Source organism: Hippopotamus amphibius, chromosome 2 (assembly GCF_030028045.1).
Source record: "Hippopotamus amphibius kiboko isolate mHipAmp2 chromosome 2, mHipAmp2.hap2, whole genome shotgun sequence".
NCBI lineage: Eukaryota > Metazoa > Chordata > Mammalia > Artiodactyla > Hippopotamidae > Hippopotamus > Hippopotamus amphibius.
The window spans coordinates 152,843,541-152,869,611 of NC_080187.1; the positions used below are offsets into that span (position 1 = coordinate 152,843,541).

The 26,071-nt window shown below is 49.4% G+C and overlaps 1 protein-coding gene across 5 annotated transcripts in view; it reads left to right on the plus strand.

Moving 5' to 3' along the window:
- PCSK6 (proprotein convertase subtilisin/kexin type 6) overlaps nucleotides 1-26,071 on the plus strand; it is a 181,310-nt gene that overhangs the window by 23,856 nt on the left and 131,383 nt on the right. For 4 of the 5 annotated variants that reach the window (XM_057720346.1, XM_057720347.1, XM_057720349.1 and 1 more), the window contains exon 2: nucleotides 16,536-16,640. In XM_057720346.1, coding sequence (XP_057576329.1) covers nucleotides 16,536-16,640 — 105 coding nt within the window. Of the gene's footprint in view, nucleotides 1-15,942; nucleotides 16,090-16,535; nucleotides 16,641-26,071 lie in introns of all 5 variants that reach the window. The other variant, XM_057720351.1, reaches the window with a different exon arrangement.

Below are 26,071 nucleotides of genomic sequence, written 5' to 3' on the forward strand. Positions count from 1 at the left end.
CACCTGGAAAGCCCTGACCCCCTTTCTCTTGGAGGGGACGTGTCATCTGCGTCTGCTGCTATGGGTGTGGAAGTGCCAGTTCTCGGTTCCAGTGAGTGCTGACCATAAATCAGGCCGAACCTCACAGAACTTAATGAACTAGTCACTCGGAGAGAGTTTGTCTTTACAGACTCATGAACATGAATGATGACAGAGGCGTGAATTCATTTTACAGAACTGAAAAAAAAAAGCCTCAGCCTGGAATCGATCATATATTGCAACCTCATTTTATACGAGTGGGTGAAAATAAGAGGGACTAGAATTAAGTCCGTCTCAGGGACCTGAAACATCCTGAGGATGGCAGCCGGGATGGGCAGTGCTGCGCATGCATGGTGGCCCCCAGCCTGTGGGTTCCCACGAACCCCCAGTGCAGGCCTGGCCAGCGGCGGGGTTGGGGGTGGGAGCGGGGGTCCTTTTTGGCTCTGTCAAGGTGGGATTATTTACCCCACAGGGACCACTAATAAAAAAGTGTGTGTGTGTGTGTGTGTGTGTGTATGTATATATGTTTTTAATTGAAATCAGAGGACAAATGGGATTTGTTACCTAACTAACTTTGCAGCTGGCTTTGTTGCAGTCCATTTCCACACCCCCAAAGTGAGATGCATGTTATTTCTTACAGAAAAAATATGAAAAAAGCTACCTGAGCGCCAGCCTGCTGTGTGTCTGGCCACATGCAGGCATTCACATGAGTTGTGCCTCGTTTATCCTCCCAGCAACCGTGGAGGGTGGGGTGGGGGGAGTACTGTTATCCCTATCACCTGGAAAGGGAAATGACAGCAAAGAGAAATTAAGGAACTTGTCTGGGGTCTCTTTTCGATTAAATGGAGGAGCTGGAATTTAGATCTGGGCGGCCTGGCTCCAAGATCATAATCACAACTTGGAGTCTCTCCACACCCCCACCAGTCTGTGCAAGTGGTGACCTGGGTCCCTTTATCATCACCTCCCTGTGCTGGCCCCATCTTTCCTTGAAAGCCCAGTAGAAAAGAGGTTCTCTCCACGAGCAGGACACCAGGCTTCCCGAATGTGGGTCCAAGTTACTGTCTTAGGGAGCATTCAGGCAGCTCGTTGCTCAGAGTGCCAGCTGGGCAGGAGGGCTTCCTCTGGGCCCCTCTCGCCCTGCTCTGTGGTGCTCATTTCTGGGGCCTCTCCCAGAGGCGGGTCCTGGGCTCCGTGAGTTATTTCAGAGCCTGGAACAGCACCCAGCTTGAGAGCCGCTCAGAGCTTTATGGAGAGTTGGGGGCGTGAGTGGGCCGGTGCACAGCAGTTAGTGTGGGTGTGTCGGGGGCAGTAAACACGTGAGAAGGTGGCCACAGGGCAGTGCTCTGTGGCGGAAGGCCTTCATCCGGCCCCTGCGCACAAGATGTCATCAGTCGTGTACATCGTGTTAATGAATCGTGGGCGGAGGTGAAAGGGCAGACAGAGAACAAGATGATCTGTTTTTTCCCACTTTCCTTTCAAACAATGACTTCTCACCTATACATTAGTGCTTTTGAAGTTTTGCTTTGAATGTGAAAATTCTGTCAAAAGTTTTTATCGCCAGATATCCCGTAAACCGTAATGTTAGCATGAAAGGGACAGAGAGAGAAGCTGATGCGGCTTCTCCCCAGAGAGAGTAGAAACAGAGGCCAGTGAGGGCAGGGGCAGGCAGCCGCCTCGGTCCCTGACCCTGCAACACAGCAGCTGTGTGAGGAGTCCCAAATGCCCCAGTAAAAGGCCCCAGGTGGACGTTGTTGCATGAAGCCCTGTTTTTAGTGTGTAAACCAAGGTGTGCGTTGGAGCTGGGAAGGGGTGTCCCTCGAATTGGGTGTTGGTGAAATCATGACAGCTGTCTCCCCAGCAGCTTCTTACCTTTGGATTACTGGCGTGGGCTTGAGTCACAGACGCCAAATAACAGTGCATGGTTCTCTTTCCATCTGTTCTTAATGGGCATTATTGAGTTTGGGCACTAATGGGCTTGGACTGAAGGTTTCTGTGAAATCTAAGCCTCCTGTCTCAGCAGGGCCAGCCCCTGAGAGGCCAGCTTCCAGGGTTGGTCATGGGTCCCCTGGTCAGCAGTCCTTCGAGGCCATCACTTGGGATGGGCATCAGGATATAAGAAAGCTGGGGTGATGGGGTCAGGTCCCTCCCTGATGTCTCTTTTTCCTTTAGGGGAAACCACATAATAGAGAGGGTCCCAGGCTGGGGATTAGCTGCCTGGAGCCATAGTAGTTAGTAATCACAGCTGGGCTCTGTTTCTCTCCTGGGCTCTTTGGGGCTGGCTGCACCTCCCTGCCTTCAGGCCTTCAAATGCTGCAGCAGGTCCCCAGCACATGGAGTGACACCGGAGAGGAGTCAGTTTTAGAAAAAGTGGGGCAAGAATGTAGAGCAGACATTTTTTTTTAATTGTGGTAAAACATACATAATAAAATTTACCATCTTAACCAATTTTAAGTGTATAGTTCAGTAACATTAAGTATATTCACACTGTGGTGCAGCCATCACCACCATCATCGCCAAAACATCCTCATCTTGCAAAAATGAAACTGTCTCATGAGACACACTACCCTCCCCCACCCCCCAGCCCCTGGCACCCACCATCTTACTTTCTGTCTCTGTGAATGTGACTAGACTGGTGCCTCAGATAAATGGAATCATACAGTATTTGTCCTTTTGTGACTGGCTTATTTCACTGAGCATGATGTCCTCAAGGTTCACCCGTGTTGTAGCAGGTGTCAGACTGTCCTTCCTTTTTTAAGGCTGAACGATAGTCCCTTATATTGCAGACCACACTTTATCCACTCATCCATCAATGAGCACTTGGGTTGCATCGTCCTTTTGGCTGCTGTGAACGTGGGTGTACAGATATCCGTTTGAGTCCCTGCTTTCACTTCTTTTGGGTATAGGAGCTGTTTATTTTTAAAGTGAAAATTTTGAAGATTAATTTCTCTAAAATACTTTTTAATTTCCCTTAGGATATCTCCTCTCAAGTGAGAGTTTTAGATATTAAAGTTTGAATTTTAAACATTTCTTTCATAAGGACAAAAAAATTTTTTTTTTCCCAAACTTTGCAACCGCCTGACCTGCTTCAGTCAAGGCCCCAAACTTGAGCCCAGCACTGGTCCTTCTTTCTGGGGAGCCTGGGAGGAGGCTGGTAGGACCCAGATGGGCCCTCCTGGGTTTCCTTTTGGGTGCTCAGGGAATCCCTGGCATCTCCAGTCTCCGCAAGTGTGCTGTGCGTGGCCATTGTGCCGAAGGTTATGGACATCTTCTACTCCACTCACAAGCTGAGATGCTCTTTACTAAAAGCAAATCTGGGCATGTCTCTCCTAGAGTGTCTCTTCCCTGGCAAATTTTCCAGATGAGACTTTCTGAGGATAAGGCTCTCTTCCTATGTCTTCCATAGGAAAAAGTCAGTAGCAGGCCTCCTAAAGTGAGGAAAGTCTGGACCAAGTGTCTGGATCCCCCATTGCAAGGACCACGGTCTACCTGCAGCCTGCAGGTGTGTTTTAGGTGGGCCGCACCATGGTGTGAACATTTTAAAATTAGTTGCCAGTGTAATATTAAAAACATGCAAGAGCTCCTGTAGTATCTGAACGTTGGCTTCTCTGGAAGAGTTCCGGAGATCTGGCAGTCCTGGGTTCCCGTGTCTTTACGCACCCACCACCTCCTGGTTGTGGGGTCCCTGCCTCAGACCTGTGGGCGTTGAGGGTAACTCTCCCCACTGGAGACCAAACACATCACAGAGCAGTTAGCAGGCAGCAGGAACACATGGGGTGAACCCATCCTCACCATCAAATCAGCCTCACAGGGAGTTGGCGGGGGGTAGGTTGGGCTTAGAAATATGGCACAGTGGGGATTTCCTTGGTGTTCCAGTGGCTAAGTCTGTGAGCTCCTAATGCAAGAGGCCCAAGTTCAATCCCTGGTCAGGGAACTAGATCCCACATGCCACAACTAAAGATCCTGCATGCCTCAACTAAAAAGATCCCAGATGCCGCAACTAAGATTGGTGCTGCCAAATAAATAAATATTAACCAAAAAAAAAAAAAAAAAAGAAATCTTGCAAAATGACTAATTCTGGACAGCCAGAAAGAAGCCTTTAACCAGTAAATGGTTTGAAATGAAGACCTTCGGGACTCTGGGAGGGCTCATGCTAACGAGCACTTCCCAGAACCCCTGCCACCAGCGTCCCCATCCTCGCAGTGGGCCACAGCCATCCCCCACCTCTGCAGGCGACCCGCCAACACCAGCAGATAAACTCTTCCACATAGACTTCGGATATATTTTTGGTCGGGATCCAAAGCCTCTTCCTCTTCCACTGAAGGTGAATAAAGAAATGGTGGAAGGGATGGGGGGCACACAGAGAGAACAGCACCAAGCACTGTTCTGAAAACAGTGTTACGCAGCTTTTTCCCACCTTCGAAGGTATTCCAATCTTATTTTGAATTTGTTTTCCTTAGTGGTGGATGCAAGCATTCCAGGTATTGCTCTTGAACCAGACGAGACTGTGAAAAAGGTTCAGGATAAATTTTGTCCAAACCTGTCTGATGAAGAGACAGTGCATTAAATGTAGAGTCTGATTGATGAAAGCGTCCACGCTTTGTTTGCCACAGTGGCCAAACAGATTCACAGGTTTGCCCAACCATTTAAAATGTTACTTCAGGTGACTTCCTAGGTGGCGCAGTGGTTAAGAATCTGCCTGCCAATGCAGGGGACGCAGGTCCAAGCCCTGCTCCAGGAAGATCCCACATTCCGTGGAGCAGCTAAGCCCATGCGCCACAACTGTTGAGCCTGTGTGCCGCAATTATTGAGCCTGTGATCTAGAGCCTGTGTGCCGCAGCTACTGAAGCCCACGCAACTAGAGCCCATGCTCCGCCACCACAATGAGGAGCTCACGCACCACAATGAAGAGTAGCCCCTGCTTGCCACTAGAGAAAGCCTGTGTGCAGCAATGAAGACCCAATGCAGCCAATAAATAAATAAATAACTAAATTTTAAAGAATAAATAAATAAAATGTTACTTTAGCCTCCCCACAATTCAAATGTTCAACCAGGGAAGCCAGCCCTCTTCAGTATTTCAGGCAATCAAATATCAGCTCTGTTCAAGGTCCCAGTCAATCCAATTTCTTAGCACATACTATAGAATCAAGCTTAGCAATGAAATGCAATTTGTTCTTCATTCAACTTCTTTAAGAACTTCATTTTACAAACCCACTCTTCCCCGCTCTAATAAAAAGGAAAGAGTTGTAAATGTGTGTGCACATAAAAAAAAATGAAGATCTTCAAAAATATTGTAGAGTTTTTCAAATGTCTTTTTGTGGGTGTTAAAGCTGGAGGTTGAGGTCAGGTCTATATATTAACTGTCCTTGTCTGAGGCTAGATCATTTGGCTTGGTGACTTCAGGGAAGAGAAAATGCAGTCTACTAAGTAAAAATTAATGATTTTTCAGGAACTTGTAGGAATTTGAGCAGCTTAATTGCACGCTTTGGGTGGGTACGAGTTGAAGAAAGCAATCTGAGGAGACTAGGAAATTGTGTAATAACCTTACCTTGGGTCAGAATTGTAATTATTGCAGTAACAGAATGTCACTGTGTGTATCTGTAACTGAAATGGGAAGCAGGATTTTTAAAAAATGCTTTTAAAAGTAACAACAAAATGTCCATTCTCTCTCTCTGGACTTCCTTAATTATAAGTACCAGGTAACCTAGTGCTGGCTAAATATAGGTTCAGTGGCCACCTATATTTGTAACTTTGTTCAGACGGAAGTCACCAGCCCAAGGCCGAATTAATTTGGTGTGTAGGTTTTTATAGTCTCTAATTAGTTATGTTTTTCTTAAGCAGACCCACTGGGATCAATAACATTATATAACTGAACTCTGACGCCTGTGACTTTCAAACATAGACTCTCCTCCAAGAGTCAGGGCCCTCGGAAGACGCAGGCCCGGCAGACCAGCAGCTCCGGAAGCCGGCCCGCTCCAGCTGTGAGCAACCGGGCTCAGAACATCTGTTTCCAGCCAGGGGCAGGCTCTGGGAGTGATAAAGTAAATACTTTTTTGCGAAGTCAGAAGCCTCATCTGTAGCCCATTAGTTTCTGAGACCTTGGATTGTGACACTTTGTGACTTCTTATCAGCTGTTCCCCTGAGGCAGATTCCACTGTGCTGGCCTGGCGAGGTAGGGTCGTGTTGCTGTGGACTGACCAAAGTATGCGCTTGGCCAACCCCCGCAAAATGCAGCTCGCTGACTCGTGGGCTTGCAGCATTGCACCTGCATCTGAGGTCACGTCCATCGGAGGCCTCCGTGGGCGGGTGGACCTTTGGAACGATCAGATGTCACTTGGGGTGGATCCAGCATGCGCATCAGTGACTTTGCTGCAAAGCAGACGTGATCAATTCGACGAGGCTCTCCTCCTCTGTCCCCGAGGCTCTGCAAAAAATGCCAGGTCATCCTCTCTTCCTCTGGGAAGGCAGGGCGCGCTCCGCCTGGCAGCACCCATGGATCCCTCTGACCTCACACCTGCCCTGTATAAGCAGGGAGGTGATTTGAAGCTGGCTGTACTCACATTGACAGGAAAAAACAAGATGAGAGAGGTTTTCCTGGAAACACCCGTGGCCCAGGCCTCTCCCCCCATCACATTTGGCTTCTGCCCCTTCCTTGCTGGGCTCTGCAAGCTGTTTACGCTCCTTCCCACCTGTGGTCCTTGAGATGCTCCCTCTCCACAGCCAGCCACTTGGAGGGAGTGCAGAGCCCTGTACCGCCGGCCTTGCTCAGCCCTGCATCCCTGGAACTGGACATCAGAAGGCCTCGCTGGGGCCCTGCCCAAGCCACACAGCTGGTGGGTGGTCTCCGTGCCTCCACAGCCTCAGCACTGTCCTGGGGGGTGGACTAGAGAGAGTCCAAAGGCAAGACAGCTGGGAGGCCTGGAGTCTTGGTCACGGCTGCACTGGACAGCTACGTATAGGTGGACAGGGAAGACATGTGTGTCCTTCAAGGTCTGTTCATTTTACCAAACGTTTCTTTTTTTTTTTTTTCTTTTTTAAGCTCTTTAGTGGAGTATAATTGCTTTACACTTTTGTACCAACTTTTGAGGTACACCAAAGTGAATCAGCTGTATTTATACATATATCCCCATATCCCCTCCCTCCCGCGACTCCCTCCCACCCTCCCTGTCCTGACCCTCTATGACATCACCCATCATCGAGTTGATCTCCCTTTGTTATACAGCAACTTCCCACTAGCTATCTATTTTACAGTCGGTAGTGTATATATGTCTATGCTACTCTCTCACTTCGTCCCAGCTTCCCCTTCGCCCCTCGGCCCCCAACCCCGTGTCCTCCAGTCCATTTTCTGCATCTGCATCCTTATTCTTGCCCTGTCACTGGGTTCAACAGTACCATTTTTTTTTTTTTTTAGATTCCATATATATGAGTTAGCATACAGTATTTGTTTTTCTCTTTCTGGCTTACTTCACTCTATATGACAGACTCTAGGTCCATCCACCTCATTACATATAGCTCCATTTCATTCCTTTTTATGGCTGAGTAATATTCCATTGTATATGTATGCCACGTCTTCTTTATCCATTCAGCTATTGATGGGCATTTAGATTGCTTCCATGTCCTGGCTGTTGTAAATAGTGCTGCAGTGAATATTATGGTACATGTTTCTTTTTGGATTATGGTTTTCTCTGATTATTTTTTCAGTAGTGGGATTACTGGATCATATGGTAGTTCTATTTTTAGTTTTTTAAGGAACCTCCAAACTGTTTTCCATAGTGGCTGTACCAACTTACATTCCCACCAACAGTGCAGGAGAGTTCCCTTTTCTCCACACCCTCTCCAACATTTGTTGTTTCTAGATGTTTTGATGATGGCCATTCTGACCAGTGTGAGGTGATACCTCATTGTGGCTTTGGCCTGCATTTCTCTGATGATTAGTGATGTTGAGCATCTTTTCATGTGTTTGTTGGCCATCTGTATGTCTTCTTTGGTGAAATGTCTATTTAGGTCTTCTGTCAATTTGTGGATTGGGTTGTTTGTTTTTTTCACCAAACATTTCTTGAGCTCCTGCTGTGTACCACATGCTGCCAGGGCTTGAGGATTATACAGATGACAGTTTCCGACTTTGAGGAGCTTACCATGAAGGGAGGGAGGGAGGATGGACTGTGATGGGCACACGGGAAACTGTGACCTGGCACTGGGAGGTCCACGAGGGCTTCCTGGAGGCAGTGAAAGCTGAGGTGATGGTCAGATCAGAATGGGAGGTGGACTTGTTGGTGTGCAGTGGCTGGGATGAGCAGGCTTGGAGGGTGTGAAAGCAAGCAAGGGTCCCTCACACACGGCAGCATCGCTGGAGAACAGAAGGTGATGCTGGCGAGGCCAGGCCTGTACTGGAGAGCTGGCCTGGCCTGGTCTTGGAGACATTTGTGTGCCCCATGAGGGGCTCAGGCTTCATCCTCCTAAAAGAGGCAGAGCTGGGATGGGAATGGCAGTGTGACTGAGACTAGGAGGCCAGCAGTGCCCAGCCATGGTCCAAGCAGGGCAGTGGGGCTGCCTGCACCGGGGTGGGGGCGATGGGGGCAGCTAGGCTTGAGGGCTATTCAAGAGGTCACTTTCAGAGGGTTTGGTGACCAGATGCACGTGGAGGATGGTGGTGTCTTCACCAAGATGAGGGACCCCTCAAGGAGGAGGAATGGATCTGGGTGGAGGTGAGGGTGGCAAGATGGTGTTGACCTGAGGACGGACGCTCTGGTTGTGGCTGCGGTCGTTGCACCCGAGGTGCTCTGCCGGTAATAAGGGGGACTCAGCCTTGCCAACACAGCGTGGTGGGGGTGGGGGTCCAGGTGGCCCTGTGGGGAAGGGCCAGGCAGGAGAGGAGGGCCCTTCTCCTGGAGAGGGCTGTCCTTGGGATTTGACACGAATCTTCAGCTGCAGCTTGACATCTCCTGGAGACAGGTTTCAGAATCCATATGCCCAGTGGCAGTCTGGACTTCTAGAACCAGAACCTCCATATGCAGGCTCAGCCCACAGCAGGTTTGCTCCTGTTGTTGTGTGATTCTGACCAAGGCGACGAGCTTCGACGCAGAGGCTCTGAATTGGGGTGACCTGCAGTGGCCCCGGAGGTCCACTCGAATGTGAGGGCTGTGGGAAAACCAAAGACTTACCTGGTTGAATCTCAAGGCCATTTATATGTGAATCTTGCATAAATGCACACAGCTATGCACACACAAATGTAAATATACACACAGATCTGAATATGTGATAACACACAACCATGGCCGTTGCTGTGCACTGTTATCCTCCATTGGTTCCCGCGAGACCACTCGTGGTCACTCGACCATTGGGCGGTGCCGCAGTGGGCCCCTCTCCCAGTGAGCACCTGTCACTGACCATTAGAGGGCCCATTTCAGCCAGAGGTCAGTGGAGTGGTGGTCATCGGGGGGGGAGTGAGGTAAGAGGTAGATCCCAGCCTTCTCCCCGGGGCCCTCCAGCTCCTCGGGCCTCGGGCCAGCTGGTGAGCTGGGGGGTCCAGGGAACAGGCTGGGGGTGTGTCCTGCAGGGCTCCAGAGCCCTGGCCAAGACTGTCCACTGTCCGGGCCCAGGTCCTGAGGCAGCGGTGAACCTCTACTGCACCCCCACCTCTCCACCCTCATGGCAGTGGCAGTTTGCATGGGACACAGTCTGGGGGACCTGACCCCCACTGTTTGGGCAGCCTGAGGAGAATGAGGGCCAGTTGGGTCCTGGGTGCCCAGCTCCTTCAGCAGTGACAGCTGGGCAGGGTCTGGGGACCTGGCCCTGAGGGAGCCACCGACACCGGAGACCCGCCTCCTCAGCCAGGCCTGTGCACTGGTGGGGACCCAGACTGGGTGCTGGGCGGGTGCTCTGGGGTGGGGTAACAGGGACCTCCCCCACCCCCTTCTCTTAGCCAGGTCTGGACCTCAGAGGGTGAGAGTTGTGCCTTGGGACCTTGCCCTTTCTTGTCAGCACAGAGAGTAACATTTGTTTGGTGGAGATTTACAGGAACATCATTACCTGACCCAGGACCTGACCTCAAGAACAAAGGATCTGACACTGAGAAGTTTGCAACAACTAACCACACCCCTCGCTCACCTTTCCTATAAAAGGGCTTTACTGAAAGCTTTGGGGAGTTTGGGGTTTTTTAAAACATGAGCCACCCGTCTCCTTGCATGGCTCTGTAATAAACCTTTCTCTGCTCCAAACTCCAGTGTTTTGGTATTGTTTGGCCTCACTGTGCGTTTGGCCACACGGACTTGCATTTCGGTAACAAATACACAACATAAGTGTATATATACACACACACCTGTGTACACACACGTAGCCATACATCTATATACATACATACACATATCAATACACAGACACACACATTTCCATGCCCATCTACCCACACACTCACACATACATAGTGGAACAGATGTGTGTGTGGACCATAATAGTGTCTCTCCTGATTCCTGCACCAGAAGTAAGGAAGGTGAGCCCCGTGAGGCACTGGGCTGTGTGTGAATGAACTGCTGCCAAGGACCAGACTGAGATGCGTGGGATCGCCATGGCAATGATGCTGCAGACGTGTCCAGAGGCATAGGGGTGATGGTTAAGGATGTGAACTCTGATTCACCTCCTGGCTGTGCTGAGTACAGGGGCAGTGGGGGGGGCGGAGATCTTGAGCAAGTCACTTAACTGCTTAGTGCCTCTGTTTCCCTGTCTTCAAGATGAGGGTGATCATGGCACCTACCTCATAAGGCTGTTGCCAGAATCAAGTTAATGTGTCTAAACTCTCAACTCGAGGCCTGGGATGGGCTGCTGCTCTTGTTATGAACCAGGAGCCCCCAGCAAAAGTCAGGGACCTCAGTGGCTGCAAGAAGGAGGAGGGGGACTTACTGTTCCCTATAATTCTATACCCTGTTTCCTGTCCAGATTTTGTACTGAGTGCATGTATGACTAGGTTGTTTAAAAAAGTGTCCAATAGAGGATCCTGTTAGAAAGCACATCCAGCTCTCCTCACTGTGGGTTCTTTGATCTCATTTCTTCCAACGTTCTGGCTGAGAACTCTTAGCAAGGTTTTTAATGATGTTTTAATGATGTTACCAATTTTACGAACTAATGTGCATAATCACATGTCAGTGTTGAGTGGAGAGATGTGAGCATCACAGACTCAGCGGGTTGTTCATTTTCTGGGGTGGTAGGCTAAGAGAATGCCTCTAATCAACACATGGTGAAAATACGAAGGAGAAGAAAGAGGAAAAGCATTTACGGAAATCTTATGTCGTGACCAACACTTCCCTCCCTCGGGGGGGAAAAAAACCCACTACAAAAAACACCTCGCAGACGGGAGAGGAGATGCATTGAGGAAGAGCAGATTGAGGTTCCGGGGGCTCAGCTCTGAGCAGGACTGGTAGGCAGCCTGGGAGGATGGGGAAGAGCTCCTCCGTGCTTGGAGGAAGAAGAGGAGACTGCCAGGGCCCTCAGGCAGCAGGATTCTGCTGCAGCTGCTGCCCCGTGTTGATGGAGCAGGTTGCTTAGATGCTAGCTGGGGAAATGGTGCCCAGAGCACGGGCATGGTGGCTGGAGGAGCACAGTGAGGCCATGGCCAAAGGACAGCATTCAGGATGGCCAGAGTGGCCGAGCCCGGACGCGCGCCTACTTCAATGTCAATGCAGATGCCAAGTAAAAATAAGAATCTTTTCTTTCTTAGGGTATTACCCTGAATTTAAGACATCTTTGTGCCACCTCCACTTTTCTGTCTGTTCTTCTGATTCCAGCTCTTGTCATTTTGACCCTGAAGCTGCACCAAAAGTGTAGCAATAGTCCTAAGCCCTAACTTGTGTGTCAGCATGTCATTTGGTATAAGATGTTGTCACTTGTTTATCTGTGGGCACAATGGGGAGAGTTGGCTCGGAAATCAGGAGCCCCCGAGTGTAATGTTGGGCTTAACCTCCCTGGGCCTCAGTCTTCCCATCTTTAAAATGAGGCCATCTCTGTGGTTCCTCCCCGCACCCCTACCTGTAAGGCCAGAGGACAGTCAGCTGTCCCTTGTGTTTAACCAGGCCAGTGGCCACATCCCCAGAGTAACCTGCCCTTCTGTCCTCTTATCTCATGAAGGCACCCAGAGAGCTCAAGGGGCAGCTCCCTGAGTGGGGAGGGCATAACTGGGGTTGACACTGCTGTGGTGGGGGAGGTGATGGGGTGGGCAAGGGGCAGGAAAGGGCTACGTTATAAATGCCACATCGTCTGAGCTGGGTCCTGTCCCACTTGCAGTCAGGGCGCCCGCCTCCTACTCTGCCATCCCTTGATCCTTTCTGACCTTCTGTCCGTCTTGGAAACCTCGTATTCCTGACCCAGGCTTGATGCCGGGGGAGAGCCGGGCAGAGGGCAGCACAGCATGAGTCAGACAGACAGGAGTGAGCAGGGGGGTCATCGGACATGGGTGGTGCCTGGAGAAAGGGCAGCTCAGTGACTAGATCAGATGCTGATGGCGCTGGCGTTGCAGCTGCTCCTGTGTTTCTAAGCTGAGCCCCTCAGTGTGCGGACTGGTGGTCCCCAGCCTTTAGAGAAGCCATGTCCAACTCAGAGACTTCCGTGGACTCCCTAGACACACTTAGCAAGAAGTGCTAGAAGTCACAGGTTGGCAGACTTTTTCTGTAAAGTCCACATGTGACGTATTCTAGGCGAGGGGGCCAGAGGGTCTTCTGTAGCAACCTCCCAACTCTGGCATCACAGTGTGAGAGCAGTTGTGGGCAGGAGATAAGTGAATGTTGGTGGCTGTGCCCCAGTAAAGCTTTATTCATAAAAAATAAATAAGAGTTGTGTGTACATCCAAAAGAAAGGAAAGCAGGGTCATAAACAGATACTTGCACACCTGAGCTCAGAGCAGCACAATTCACAGTAGTCAAAAGGTGGAAGCAACCCAAGTGCCCATCAGTGGATGAGTAGATAAATGACATGTCACATGTTCACACAATGGAATATGATTCAGCCTGAAAAAGGAAGGAAATTCTGACACCTGCTACAGCATGGGTGAACCTTGAGGACATCATGTTAAGGGAAACAAGCCAGTCACAAAAGGGCAAATGATCCCGCTGAGACAGCTAGAGTTGTCAAATTCACAGAGACAGAAAGCAGATGGTGGGCGCCCAGGGCTGGGGGTGGGGTGGGGAGGAGTTCCTGTTTAACAGGAACAGAGTTTCAGTTTGGGAAGATGCAAAGGTTCCAGAGATGATGGTGGTGATGGTTACGTGACAATGTGAATGTGCCCCGTGCCCCTGAACTATGCACTTAAACATTGTTAAAATCATAAGCGTTATGTCTATTTTACCACAGTTTTAAAAATTAATATGAAAAAGCAGGAGGTAGACCAGATGGGGCCCATGGGCTATCATCTGCCCACCACCACTCTGAATGAGTTAGTACTTTTGTTAACCACACAGCGTATCCACAGCTTTCGGGATGTCACGTTCATCCAGGCTACAGAGGGTGCCAGGGCCTCTCGCGTTATCTGGATTCCCTCAGAGCCTCTGGGCCCTGCCTTCCTCCTTCCTTCCTTTTCCTACTCTCGCAGTCATTGCAGCGTCAGGCAGCCTTTCTGTCCCGGGCCCTGTCTGGCCTGTGTTTGCCAGACTCTCAAATCTTTCATCTCCAAGGAAGGTGTTTGCTCCCCATGCCCTTACCCTGGCTTCAGGAGAGCCAGAGGGTGGGTAGAGGCCCACAGAAACTCAGGAGGGCCTGGGGGCTCGCTTTCATGTTTCCAAACAGCCAGTAACCCAACTCCCTTCCCTTTTTTCTTGAGTCAGATCGCAGCTTCTCCTGCAGCTGGGGTTGTCAGGTCAGGAGGGGAGCCTCAGCTGGTGTCCCCTTCTCCCCTGCAACTAACCCTAACCTCCCCCCCCAGACCCTCAGCCTCCGTAGACCCTAACCCTAACCCAGACCCTAACCCTCCCCAGATCCTAAGCCTAACCCAGACCCTGACCCTGACCCTAACCCTAACCCTAATCTTAACCCAGACGCTCAGCCTCCATGCTGGGCTGGATATAAGTTTACAGCCAGATGTGGCATTGGCCATTGCTGCTCCCAGGGCCAGGTCAGTACTGTGGGAACCACCTGTTCTTCCCTTGAATTGCTCAAAGAGAATGACTCCTGTCAGCACAGACCCTCTGAGCCATTGATTAGGTTGGAGCTGGATGGGGCAGAGGCAGGGCCTGGATGGTCTTGGGACTGGCCTTTGAAGAGAGCCTTGGCTGCTCTGAGGCCAGGTGCTGCCCTGAATCGTGTCCAGGGCTAGCCTGACACGGGTCTGCTTAGGGTCGACAGCTCTTCAATTAACCCATCCCCTTGCCAGCAAATTTGGTTCAACTCTTAGTTTCTCCACATCCCTGAGTGGAAATTGACTTGAATGCCTGGAGTTAAGAGACCAAAAGCTGTGAAATATCTCCCAGGGAAGGTGGCAGCTTATAAGCAAACATGCTGATTAAACATTGCTGTAAGTTAAGACTCCGTTATTGCTAAATAACAGCTCTGGCTTGTTCTAGGAGGAGCCCTTTGACATACATAATAATTAACTTTGTTGAAGAAGTGAGTAGTTAACTGTAGGAAGAGAATTAAGAGTGCTTTTGTGCAAAATAGGGAAGAAATAATGAGGTTTATGATGGTCGAAAAATGTCTTGAGGTAGAAAATGAACTGAGAGTCATAATCGCAGAAAACCACTTACAGAACACTTACCACCTGCTGGGAGCTCGGCTAGCTCTTTACATATAAAGAGCTGTACCTGACTCTGTGTATATTTATATAGAGAGAGTCTTAGAGCAACCCTTAAAGGTAGTAGTTACTGTTCTCACAAAGAAACTAAGACTCAGAGAGGGTCTGAAATCCAGGTCACCCAGCAGGAAGGGTTGAGTTGGGTGCATCCCAGACCCAGTGAGGGATTGAAGGAGCCTTGGAGAAGATCCAGAAAGAAAATCCCAGCTCCCAATACAGCCAAGATTTCTTGAACACCCACTAGGTTCAAGGCACTCAGCCAGGCACTATACAGGTGATACCTGCTAACCCTCATGACAGTCCTGGTATTCGCTGTTCTGTGCCTGTAAGCAACAGAAACACCCTGGAAGAAGCTTAAGTGAATAAGGAGGTTCTTTATTTCAAGGACAAGTGGGTATCTCCAGAAATTCAAGAATAGGTTGTAGCCAGACTGCCAGCTTTCTGGAAATGAGGGCTGAAGGGTATAGTAAAGCAGGCTCTCTGTAGCTACCTGCTTGATCTTCTTGTGGAAAGATGTGGAAATGACCACTCAGAATCTCCATGTGCCTCCAGATCTCTGCCTGGGCCAGTGCACTCTGCTGGAGACAGGTTGTAGCAGATGCAATGTCTGTGAATGGGAAGGTGGGCAGTAGAAAGTCATGGTGAATTTGGTGGACAATAGTCCTACTTAAACAACTGCGTGGGGTAAGTAGTTTTATCCCCATTTTACACGTGAGGAGTTGAGATTTGCAAGAGGTGAATCTTGCCCCAGATCACAAGATCATTGGCAGTGAAGGGAGTGTGCAGGGCTTGGACTAGGTCTGTCTGGCTGGAAACCCAAGCTCATCATCATGACATCTAACTGCTCTAGAGGACAATTCATCTTAAATTCACCCCTTAGGCAGAAGCTGGAAAAGAAACTAGGATGATTTAGCCTGAGAAGGGCAGCGTGAGAGTCTGTCTAGTATTCAGTCCATCTTCAGTCAGAAAGCTCTGTTGTCAAGGATGGTGACCTACCAGCTGTTTTCAACAACCAGTGGAAATGGTTTCTGAGAACAGTGTCCTGATGCTCCAGGGTCGTGAGACATGAGGGCAAGTCTGTGCTGTGGGAAGGGCCGGGGGCGGGGGGCGGGGCAGCCCATTGGAGGGCCACGTTCATTGCTGCTCTGCGTCCCCTCCAGCCCTCAAGCTGAAATCCATCCTGACAAACTGGCGCTGGCAGAAAACTGGGGCCCCCTGGGGGCTTGGATGTTCTCAGCTGACCTTTCCACAATCCCCAAGCAGATGGGGCCGCCGTGTTTGCCTTGGCTATCTTGTTGCACTTGAGAGTGAGTGTTCATTCTTAGATGTTTCAGTTTACCCATGGGGTGGGGAGGATGGAGTTTGTTTATAAATGAATATTTTGGTGTAGACCTGACTTGACACTAACTTAGCTACTTCAGGGATGCTCGACCCTAAGTGAACATTAATTCATGTCTAAAAAAACTTGGCCAAGGTAATACAAACTTTAAATGATATGAACTCAAAGCAAGATTTGGGGAGTGTGTGCTTCAGAAATACTACCTAGCGTTATTTATCCAGAAAGGAGTCTCTGAATTGACCTTCATGTTCACAGAGGCAGAGTCTGTGCCAGAGACATGAGTGGGGAAGCGTAACGGAGGGTATGTTTCCTTTGGGAGCAGGATGAGCCCCTCGGAGGAAGGGGAGGTGTTTGTGGGATGCAGGATTTTGTAAGACTGTATTGACTGGTGATATCCTGTTTCTTGTTTTGCAGATTGGAAACCTGGAAGATTACTACCACTTTTATCACGGCAAAACCTTTAAAAGATCTACCTTGAGTAGCAGAGGCCCTCACACCTTCCTCAGAATGGACCCCCAGGTATAAATCTGTGCTCCCTGTGCGGGTTGCTTTCTTAGGGCCTAGAGTGTTTGCTTATTGTTTGGGTCTGTGGTTCTGAAAATGCCTGACTCTGGATTTTAGTGGGATCCTAGATAGCCTTTAGTTTTCCATATCCATTTTGAATAAAACAAGACAGATGTGCAGCTATGTATCAGACCATCTAAAGGCTCCAAATATTTGGGTCCCTTGTGAGACCTGAGAATTTAAATTCTTGACTTCAGTTTGAGGCAACAATCAAGTGACTATAGATCTATTATTTTAAATCTTTAAAAATCAACAAAATATACAGTAGTCAGAGGAGAAAAATATGTGAATCTTACCCATTAAGGCTATGCAATTCAAGCTAGCATTTTTTTTTTTTTTTATTCTCCTGTATTATCTTCTAAAAGCTTTAAAATTTTGACTTTCCTATTCAAGTTTTTTTTTTTTTTTTTTTTTTTTTTATTTACTTTTTGGGGGGGTACACCAGGTTCAATCATCCGTTTTTATACACATATCCCCATCTTCCCTCCCTTCCTTGACGCCCCCCCCCAAGCCCCCCCCACCCTCCCCGCCCCAGTCCTCAAAGGCATCTTCCATCCTCGAGTTGGACTCCCTTTGTTATACAACTTCCCACTGACTATTTTACAGTTGGTAGTATATATATGTCTGTGTTACTCTCTCGCTTCGTCTCAGTTTCCCCTTCACCCCCCGCCCCCTCCCATACCTCGAGTTCTCCAGTCCATTCTCTGTATCTGCATCCTTGTTCTGGTCACTGAGTCCAACAGTACCATTTTTAGATTCCGTATATGTGAGTTAGCATACAATATTTGTCCTTCTCTTTCTGACTTACTTCACTCTGTATGACAGACTGTAGTTCTATCCACCTCATTACATATAGCTCCATCTCATCCCTTTTTATAGCTGAGTAATATTCCATTGTATATATATGCCACATCTTCTGTATCCATTCGTTTGTTGATGGGCATTTAGGTTGCTTCCATGTCCTGGCTATTGTAAATAGTGCTGCAATAAACATTATGGTACAAGTTTCTTTTGGGATTATGGTTTTCTTTGGGTATATGCCCAGTAGTGGGATTACTGGATCATATGGTAGTTCTATGTGTAGTTTTTTAAGGAACCTCCAAATTGTTTTCCATAGTGGCTGTACCAATTTACAGTCCCACCAACAGTGCAGGAGAGTTCCTTTTTCTCCACACCCTCTCCAACATTTGTTGTTTCCAGACTTTGTGATGATGGCCATTCTGACTGGTGTGAGGTGATACCTCATTGTGGCTTTGACTTGCATTTCTCTGATGATTAGTGATGTGGAGCATCTTTTCATGTGTTTGTTCAAGCTAGCATTTTAATAATGAAATTAATGTTTGGACAAGTGGATGTTTTCTTGGTTGTCATAACATGTATCTTGATGGTTACTATGAACTTAAAAACTTGGGCAATGAATATAACTCTTTTTTCCTTAAAAATTCCTGTGATCTCTGAGATGAAAATGTAATTTGAAAAGAGAATAACATTTTTAGTATAGTTCATATTTATTGGGTGGTTAATTATATTCTGCATAGATTTGAGATGAATATTTGACAAATATTAGTCAACAGATACTTGGTAGGATTAAAAATGTCAGATGGTCAAGTGAGCCTTTGATGACTTCATTCATCAGGTGATTTTGAAATACCTGCTCTATGTCGCACTGTGTCCACAGCAGGGCCGTCAGAGTGGATGGTGGGGCTGACGGTCCATAGAAGAATATTTGATATGTCACAGGGCATTGAGTGCTACAAGGGACAGTGAAGTTCAAGTGAGAAGCAGTAGCAGCCCCAACAAAGAAGGGAGGCCATTGGTAAATTTTAGTTTTAGAACATGGAAATCACCTTCTTGTAAAAGCAATGTATGAAATGTTTGTTTTGGCTCCCAAGCTAGCATGTGGTACTCCTTCAGCAAACCCCAGAGAATGTGGATCATAAAGTTTTCATGGAGAAATTGCCCTTGGTGTTGTCCCAAGCCAGCCCACTGATAATTGTGGATACGGGTGGTGGGAGAGGTGGTATATCCCTGGGAACTGCATCTGAAAACGCTTCTCCAGGGCATTACCTTGTAGTGGTCTGGTCTCAAGCACATGAGGAAGTAGTCCCTGTGAAACTCACTCCTGCCGTTGGGCTCTCCCAAGGTAGACACATAGTATATGATTCTGAGTTCATTTTATAGGTGGGTGGAAGGGACAGAAGGGTGGATGGGTGGACAGATAGGGGATAAATATCAAATATTGTGTTAATTCCATTCTTCCTTCATAGCAGGGAAAGGAATTTAAGGTTTTTGGTTTTTTAAGTAATTATTTATGCTGCGCCAAGTCTTAGTTGCGGCGTGTGGGATCTTTTAGTTGCAACATGTGCACTCTTAGTTGCGGCATGCATGCGGGATCTAGTTCCCCAACCAGGGATAGAACCCGGGGCCCCCTGCATTGGGAGCATGGAGTCTTACCCACTGCACCACCAGGGAAGTCCCAGGAATTTATTGTTTATGAAGGGATTACTATGTGCTTAGGCACCTTGCATGCATCCTCCTGCCTGATCGTTTGGGGCTGTGATTATACCTGTGTGCGTTCACGCCATGGCGCTTGAAGGAATGCTTTTCAAAGGGGCTGATGTGTTTTTTTCCCCCCTCTCAGAAGCAAAGCTAGGTGGTATAGCTTATTCCCACAGGATGGGGCCGTTGGAGAAGGGCCAGCAGACCTGATGCCCATTATCACTGTACAGCTGAGTGCAGAGCGCACGGCCTGTCACGAAGGACACATGGGTTCCATGCGGCTGTGGTTGGGGGCGGGGAGGGGGGAGTTGTGCAGGGGTCTGAGGTTTGCAGTGGCTCGTCTCCTGTCAGAGTGAGGAGACGTTTCTAAGCTAGGAAGGGAGTTGTTGCAGTGCCTTCCACAATTTCCCTTAAGTAAGCAGTGCTCTGTCTTGTGAGGATGACATGCTTGTTCTCAGTCTGAAGTCCTCAGAGTTATCATTCCCATAGAAAGAGTTAGAGCAAGGGGCACGCCCTGCCCCGGCCCTGCGGCCTATATAAATGTGCAATGAGACGAGGACGGGATGGTGGTCCCCTTTCTGTCACTGACCAGGGTTCTTGGCCTCCTTAATAGAAACTGATCGGAGACCAGACAAGAAATTCAGGCAAGGCTTTGCTGGGGCCCCTGCTGCAGCCGGCGGGGCGGGGAGTGAGAACAAACAACAGGTTCCCTTGGTCACTTGCTCCCCGAGGAGGGGCAAACTGGTTCTTTATGTGGGGTGAGGGTAGGGGTGGGTCCAGGGGTCGGGCTGGAGGGGTGGCTTAGGTGGTTTGTCCGTCCCTTTGGTGGTGCTGAGTGCAGGGGGGCATGGGCAGTACCCTGCTTTTGTTCTTCAGAAGTGACATTTGGGTTTTTGGTCTTTTTGTATCTTGTGTCCATAATTTGCCCCAATTGTGCATACACTCAGTTGTTTTTAGTCCCTTATAGTTTCTTTGTATTTTGTTGCTTGAGGAGACATTTGTCCAGGTGCAAGCTCTGCAGCAAAGGGTCCCAGGTCCCAACCTGTCTCATTTCCTGAGGGATTTTGGAGAATTAAGCTGTTTCTCAATTGTGAGAACTACGGCAGAGCTGAAATAGGAGACGTAACCTGTGTTTTAGGGGGGTACCCACTCTTTTTTTAGTGACTAAATTTTAAGACTTTTAAAGATATTCAACTCAACTGCTCTACCCTTCTTTCCAAAAATATTTATTGTGCACCTGCTGGGTGTGAGGCCCTGTGCCCCGGGGGATTCAGAGATGCCCACCCACCCAGTGGGTCTCCGCCCCAACAGAGGAGCAGGACAGAGGAGCCTGGGTGTGAGACTATAGGAGGCGGTCAAGAAGGATTCTGGATGGGGCCCAGTGCCCTCCTCCGCAGTATCTGAGATGATGGGCTTGTGCACTGTAGGTGGGTTCAGAGGACTACATCCAGTCTGGGTCTGAGGGCAAAGTATTCCCAATCATCTGTTGTGTCCTTGAACGAAAGGGAAGCCAGGAGAGACTTCCTAGGTAAAGGCTGTGGCAGTTAAGTTTTTTCAAATAAAAATCCCTGTTATATAGAGCATCTTAATAAGCTCCTGGCAGGGCCGCTATCAGAGCATCCTGCCAATAAAGAGAGAGAAAAGGTAAACAGCCCACACATTCCAGCGCTGCCTGCGACTCCCCGCTCCCACGTGATTGGCCGATTGTTTGCCACAGTTCTAATTAAATGCTTAGCCCCAGGGAGTGGGTATAGACATCCGAACCGATTACGAATTCAAAATCACAACTGGAATGCCTCTGTTCAAATCAGTCTAGTTTTAATGCAAACCAAATCAATTAGCTGTCAGTCTGACTAATATTTACTCTACCTAGTCATTCCAATGAAGTATTGGGTAGAATTAGCTATTTTACAGAAGTGTTTAGTGTTATCTTTTCCTGCAGTGCACCAGGACGCTTCCCCACATTAGCAAAGTGTTTTTGTGACACCTTCATGATTGCAGAGTTGTGTAATTAATATTATTAAGAAAGGGAAAAGATGATTTAATATTATTCAGAGTCATTGGAATGCAGTCGCCATAGTGTTTGAATGACCAAACTGGAGATGAATGTTATAGGGCTTAGGATAAAGTTCAGTCGAATGCAGATGGTATTTTATTTTAATTAGCTTCAGTCCCTATTGTATAAAATTGCTTTGATAAGTGATGGAATTTACAACCCACCCCTACTTCGCATGAAAACTGATAGAGTGTACACTTGTTAAACAAAACACAGGCGGGGGGGGGGTGCGGGGAAGGTGTAAGACTTCAGTCCCAGGCACACACACATTTATTAAGCATCTCTTTGCTCTGATCCAGTACCAGCATCGTGCGGTTGTTTCCCTTCCATTCTTAATCACCTTTACTTGATGTTTTTAACCACCTTTGAAAAGGGCCGTTTTGCTCGAAGGGCTTTGTGGGCCAACCCTCTCTTTGGGAGAACAGCCCGACTGTTCTCAGGGTGCAGGATCAGTCAGTCACTGGTTTTTTCCGAGGGCTGTCATTTAAGCCAACTGAAAGCATTTGTTTTTAACTTGTTCTTTTGCCAGAAGTCTGGAGAAGGGTGGATGTTACAGAAGCACCAGCCAATGGCTGTAAGGGCTCGCAGATTTTTTTCAAATTACTTGTTCTGATTACGTTCCAAGCTGGCTTATAGTTGGACATTGCTGCTGCATCTTCCAACCCTTGCATTTTAACATGATGACTCTGGTTCAGCCCTTCCCTTCCGTGCTCAGCCAGATTGATGACGGAAACGGGAGGATAAAGATGTTACCGGGGGGCCCTCGGTCGCTCCTTCTGGGGTGATGGGAGGCTTAGAGTGGATGCTTTGTTTCAGTCCTTCAGCACTCAGGAGCTGGAAAATTATTTCCAGGACCGGGGTGGGCATTCTCTTTTGTAGGATGGGACTTTGCCTCAGAGTTTAATCAGAGCTCAGGTTTTTTTCCAGCAGTGATGCAACGTTGAAGCAGATCTTTCCGTTAACCATAGAGGGAATTTTATCTGACAGTTTTGTGTGCTAGAGCCATTCGGAGTGCAAACAAACAAAAAGTTCCTGGCAAATACCAGCACATAGACAGGAAGTGACCACATTGATCTGGGGGTTGATGAACTGTGGGATGGGTGGGGGGTGGGCTTCCACACGGGGCCTGATGGGTTCACCCGCCTGGAGACAGGAGGCCTTCAGCTGTCTCTTCACATTTCAGCACAACTCTGCTGGGTCTAGTGGAATGGCTACTACCAGTTGGTAAACAGAATTTTAAAATAGGCTTTAAAGAAGGTGCTTTATGATTTCACTGGCAGGCTTGACACTTCCACTTAGATGCCTCCAAGATGTCTCAAAGTCACTGCATCCCAAAGCCTAGTGACTGTCCCCGATCACACCTCTGTCTCAGAGAGAAGCAGCCCCCTTCTCCACCCTTGTTCCACCACTCAAGCAGCCCCTGCCCCAGGCCTGTCTTCTGTCTCCTGGATATTGCATGGCCCCTCTCACTGGCCAGCTGCGGGCATCCTTGCCCAACGCCAGTCTGCTCTTCACCATACTGAGAGAGCCTAGGAAAGACCCCTGTCATGGTGCCACCACCTCTGGGAACGTCCTGCCCAGGTACCTTTGGTCTGGCCCCTGGTCCCTGTGGCCCCTGGACCCCAGCCACCCTGGCCTTTTAAGATCTTCATTGGATGACGTTTGCCCTTTTCCCCTGCGCAGCCTTTGCACGCACTGCCTGCCTCCCCCCGCATCTCTCTCCGGTCTCAGCACATACATCCCTGCCACTGGGAGCTGGCTCAGCAGCTGCTCCTGGTGGTCAGGTGTCCGCGCTCTGGGTCTGCAAGGTCTGCTCAGCACCTGCCTTCTCCAGGGACTCCAGGAGTGGAGGGATTGTGGCTGTTTAGATCTTGTCCCAGCATGAAAGTGACAGGGCCAGAGTGCGTCCCGCCGCATTCACAGCTGCCTGCTGCTGCCGGGAACGCGCCACCTTAAAGGGTGTAGCGGCCATGTGGGCGTCCCCCTCCCTGAGGTCACCAGCGCGGTAAGGGTGGCAGGAGCACGTGCGTCAACCCTTGGGCCCCTCTTTGTTCTGTAACATCTGTTTCCTGGCCACCTTGGAGATGGTGCCAGGATTGCAGGCCCAGGTGGGAGCTAGAAGGGGATCCGGTAATGACAGGGATGGTGCTGGTGGGAACTGCAGTCGGTTCCCGGGAGACCTGGAGCTCGAGGCCGGGTAGGGGCTGTGAGAGGCAGGGTCGGGGGGTGTGGAGCTCAGGGTCAGAAGCCTTGTGCCGAGGAGGGGGCGGTCAGTCACATTCTCCAGGGCCTGGGCTGCCCTCACCTGCTTTCACTCCAGGCCCTGCAGGCTACCTGGTGAGTAGCAGACAAAGACTTAGTCGGTATTAATTGAAACAGATCTCAGTTTTCAGGGAATAGGTTCACATAGCAAGTTGTATCTGTTACCGTTTGCTCATCAACTTCTTTTTATGTAACGACTTTAGAAGTACCTTGCTGCCTTGGTTACATTGTGACACCCTAAAGAGGGCTTGAATTCATCAGGCTGCAGAAGGACCGACACGAGGTCGGCCGGGCAGCGTGCTGGCCTGTGTCTGGATGGTGACCGTGGGGAGCGGGGCTCCAGCCACCTGCCTGTTGAATGGAAGTGGAAGCAGGTGATCCCCAGGGGACGGGGAGCCTCCCCTTTCCTTTCAGCGAAGTGAGAACTCACTCAGTGATGAATGAAGAGCCTTGATTCCTGAAGTCCATTCATGTTTCCCAGTATCAGCAGAAGGAGTGGTGCTGGCTCTCACCAGCAATAAGTGGTCACCTTTTGGCCCATGTAGTTCAGCTTGGATGGAATGAATTTGGGAAGTGGCCATTGTGCTGTTCCAGTTGAGGAAGGGGAGACAGGCCTGGGTCCCTGGTTGCCTCTGTGACTGGGAGGAGGAGAGGAAGGGCTTCTAGGCTGAGTTAGAACAGCTTTTAGTTTTTTGGTTCATCTTCCTTCTACTCTGCCTCTTCTACTGCCCCGGCTCATGGATTTCCATAGCAACCCGGCATCTCTCCCCATCTTAGGTGGTACCCTCAGGTGGGCTCGGGCGTCTCCCTGAGACAGGCTCTAACGAGGCTATTTAACCTGCTTCATTGCTTGCTTGTGGGACTGGTGCCTTCTGCCCCAGGAAGATAAGTGCAGGATTATTAACTCCTCATATGGAGTTGAGCCCCAATCCACTTTCCACCTCTGCGAACCCAGCTAAGTTACGTGCTTCTTAACCATGCTGGAATCACAGGCTCCTCTCAAAAGCTGGTGGAAGTCATGGACACTCTTTCTCTCCAGAGGAGAAAAGAAATCATGTGCTCACATCCATGCCACTCTGCATACAGCTTCTGGGGGTTCCAGGACATAAGCCTGCCCCTCCATCCTCCAGGGACCCTGGGCCCCAGGCAGGAAGTCCCCAGCTTGGCTGCCACTCATCTTGTACATGAGTGGACTATTGCCTGTCCTGAGAGAAGGACCACCTTGCAAACTGTAAGGTGCTGCGCACTTGTCAGGGAGTATAATTTTCCTTTCTTTGAATCCTCACACTGTGAGTTAGCTTCTCACTGTTCTTCAGCTGGTGGAAAGTGACCCAACACGCGCCAGGACAGGTGTTGAGAGCAGTTGGTGTTGACAGGACTCAGGACATAAGGATCCAGGCCGCTGAGTGCAGGGGTCTCAGAAGTGGGCTGATCCAACCTTCCCTTTCTGGGCTGGAGGCTGAGGCACAGAGGACGGGGTCAAAGGTTGACCTTCCTGTTCTCTCCTGGAAGAGGCCTTAGGATCTGGGGGCCCCTGGACACTTGGGGGGCTGGCCTTTGACATCTTCCAAAGATTTACCTGCTCTGCAGGCAGGCTGACCCTGTCACAGCAATCGGTAGAGGGAATCCCTGTCCTTCAGTGGTGACACAATGAAGGGTCCCTCACTTTGATGAGTAAGGGAGAGGGAAGCGGGAAAGCTGGCTGGAGCTGTCTCCCTTGCCCTGGACACAGCTGTTCACGAACACGGAACCTAAGTAGAACTCACTGCTCTTCCGCTCAAACCAGTAGAGACTGGAGGGTGTGGGGACGAGGATCTTGGAGAACGGCCTGTGTTGCTGTAGCTGCATCTCAGAGCAAAGCCCCTGGAGCCCCTTCTAGGACCTACCAGCTCCTGACGGCATCCTGGGGCTTCCCGAGCCTGGCGGGGCCTGTGAGCAGTCGAGGGCTTTAAGGCAGAGCATAGGCGTGCGGTGGCTCTGGGTGGAACACAGGGGTCTTGCGTGCTCTCTCTGGTGGCATTGGCTCGTGGGAGGAAGCTTGAAAACAAAGTGACAACAACCCCCTTTGTCACTTGTTGAACCCAGGACGGATGTGCCAGGCCATCTTCTGGTCCGGCAGCATGCCCACAGCCCTGGGAACAGGACTGGCTGGGGCCACCCGAGGCATGCCTGCCCAGATGGCACTCGAACAGTTGTACAACCCAGCAGCACTGATTGGGATCCTTCATCTTTTGAGTTTACCTCCTCTTATCTACAGAGAGACATTTAACAGATGCCGAATTTTAACTTGACCTCTCAAGAAGAAAGCTGGGGGAGGCATTGCCTCAGAAAGAAAGCATTGCTATTCACCTAATCTTGAGAAGATGATAGTCTTTGCGACAAGAATGTTTAGTGGGAAACAAAGAAAATGGATAAAAGGAAGAGGGTCAGGGTGAAGCTCCACCTTTGAAATAGGACTTTGAAGACGTCAAAATACTTTATAGAGGTTTACCCAGGGGAGGTGCTCTCTGTGTTGAGCTGGAATTGCGGGTGGCAAACTTCTCTTGCCCAAAATCACTGATCTTCCACA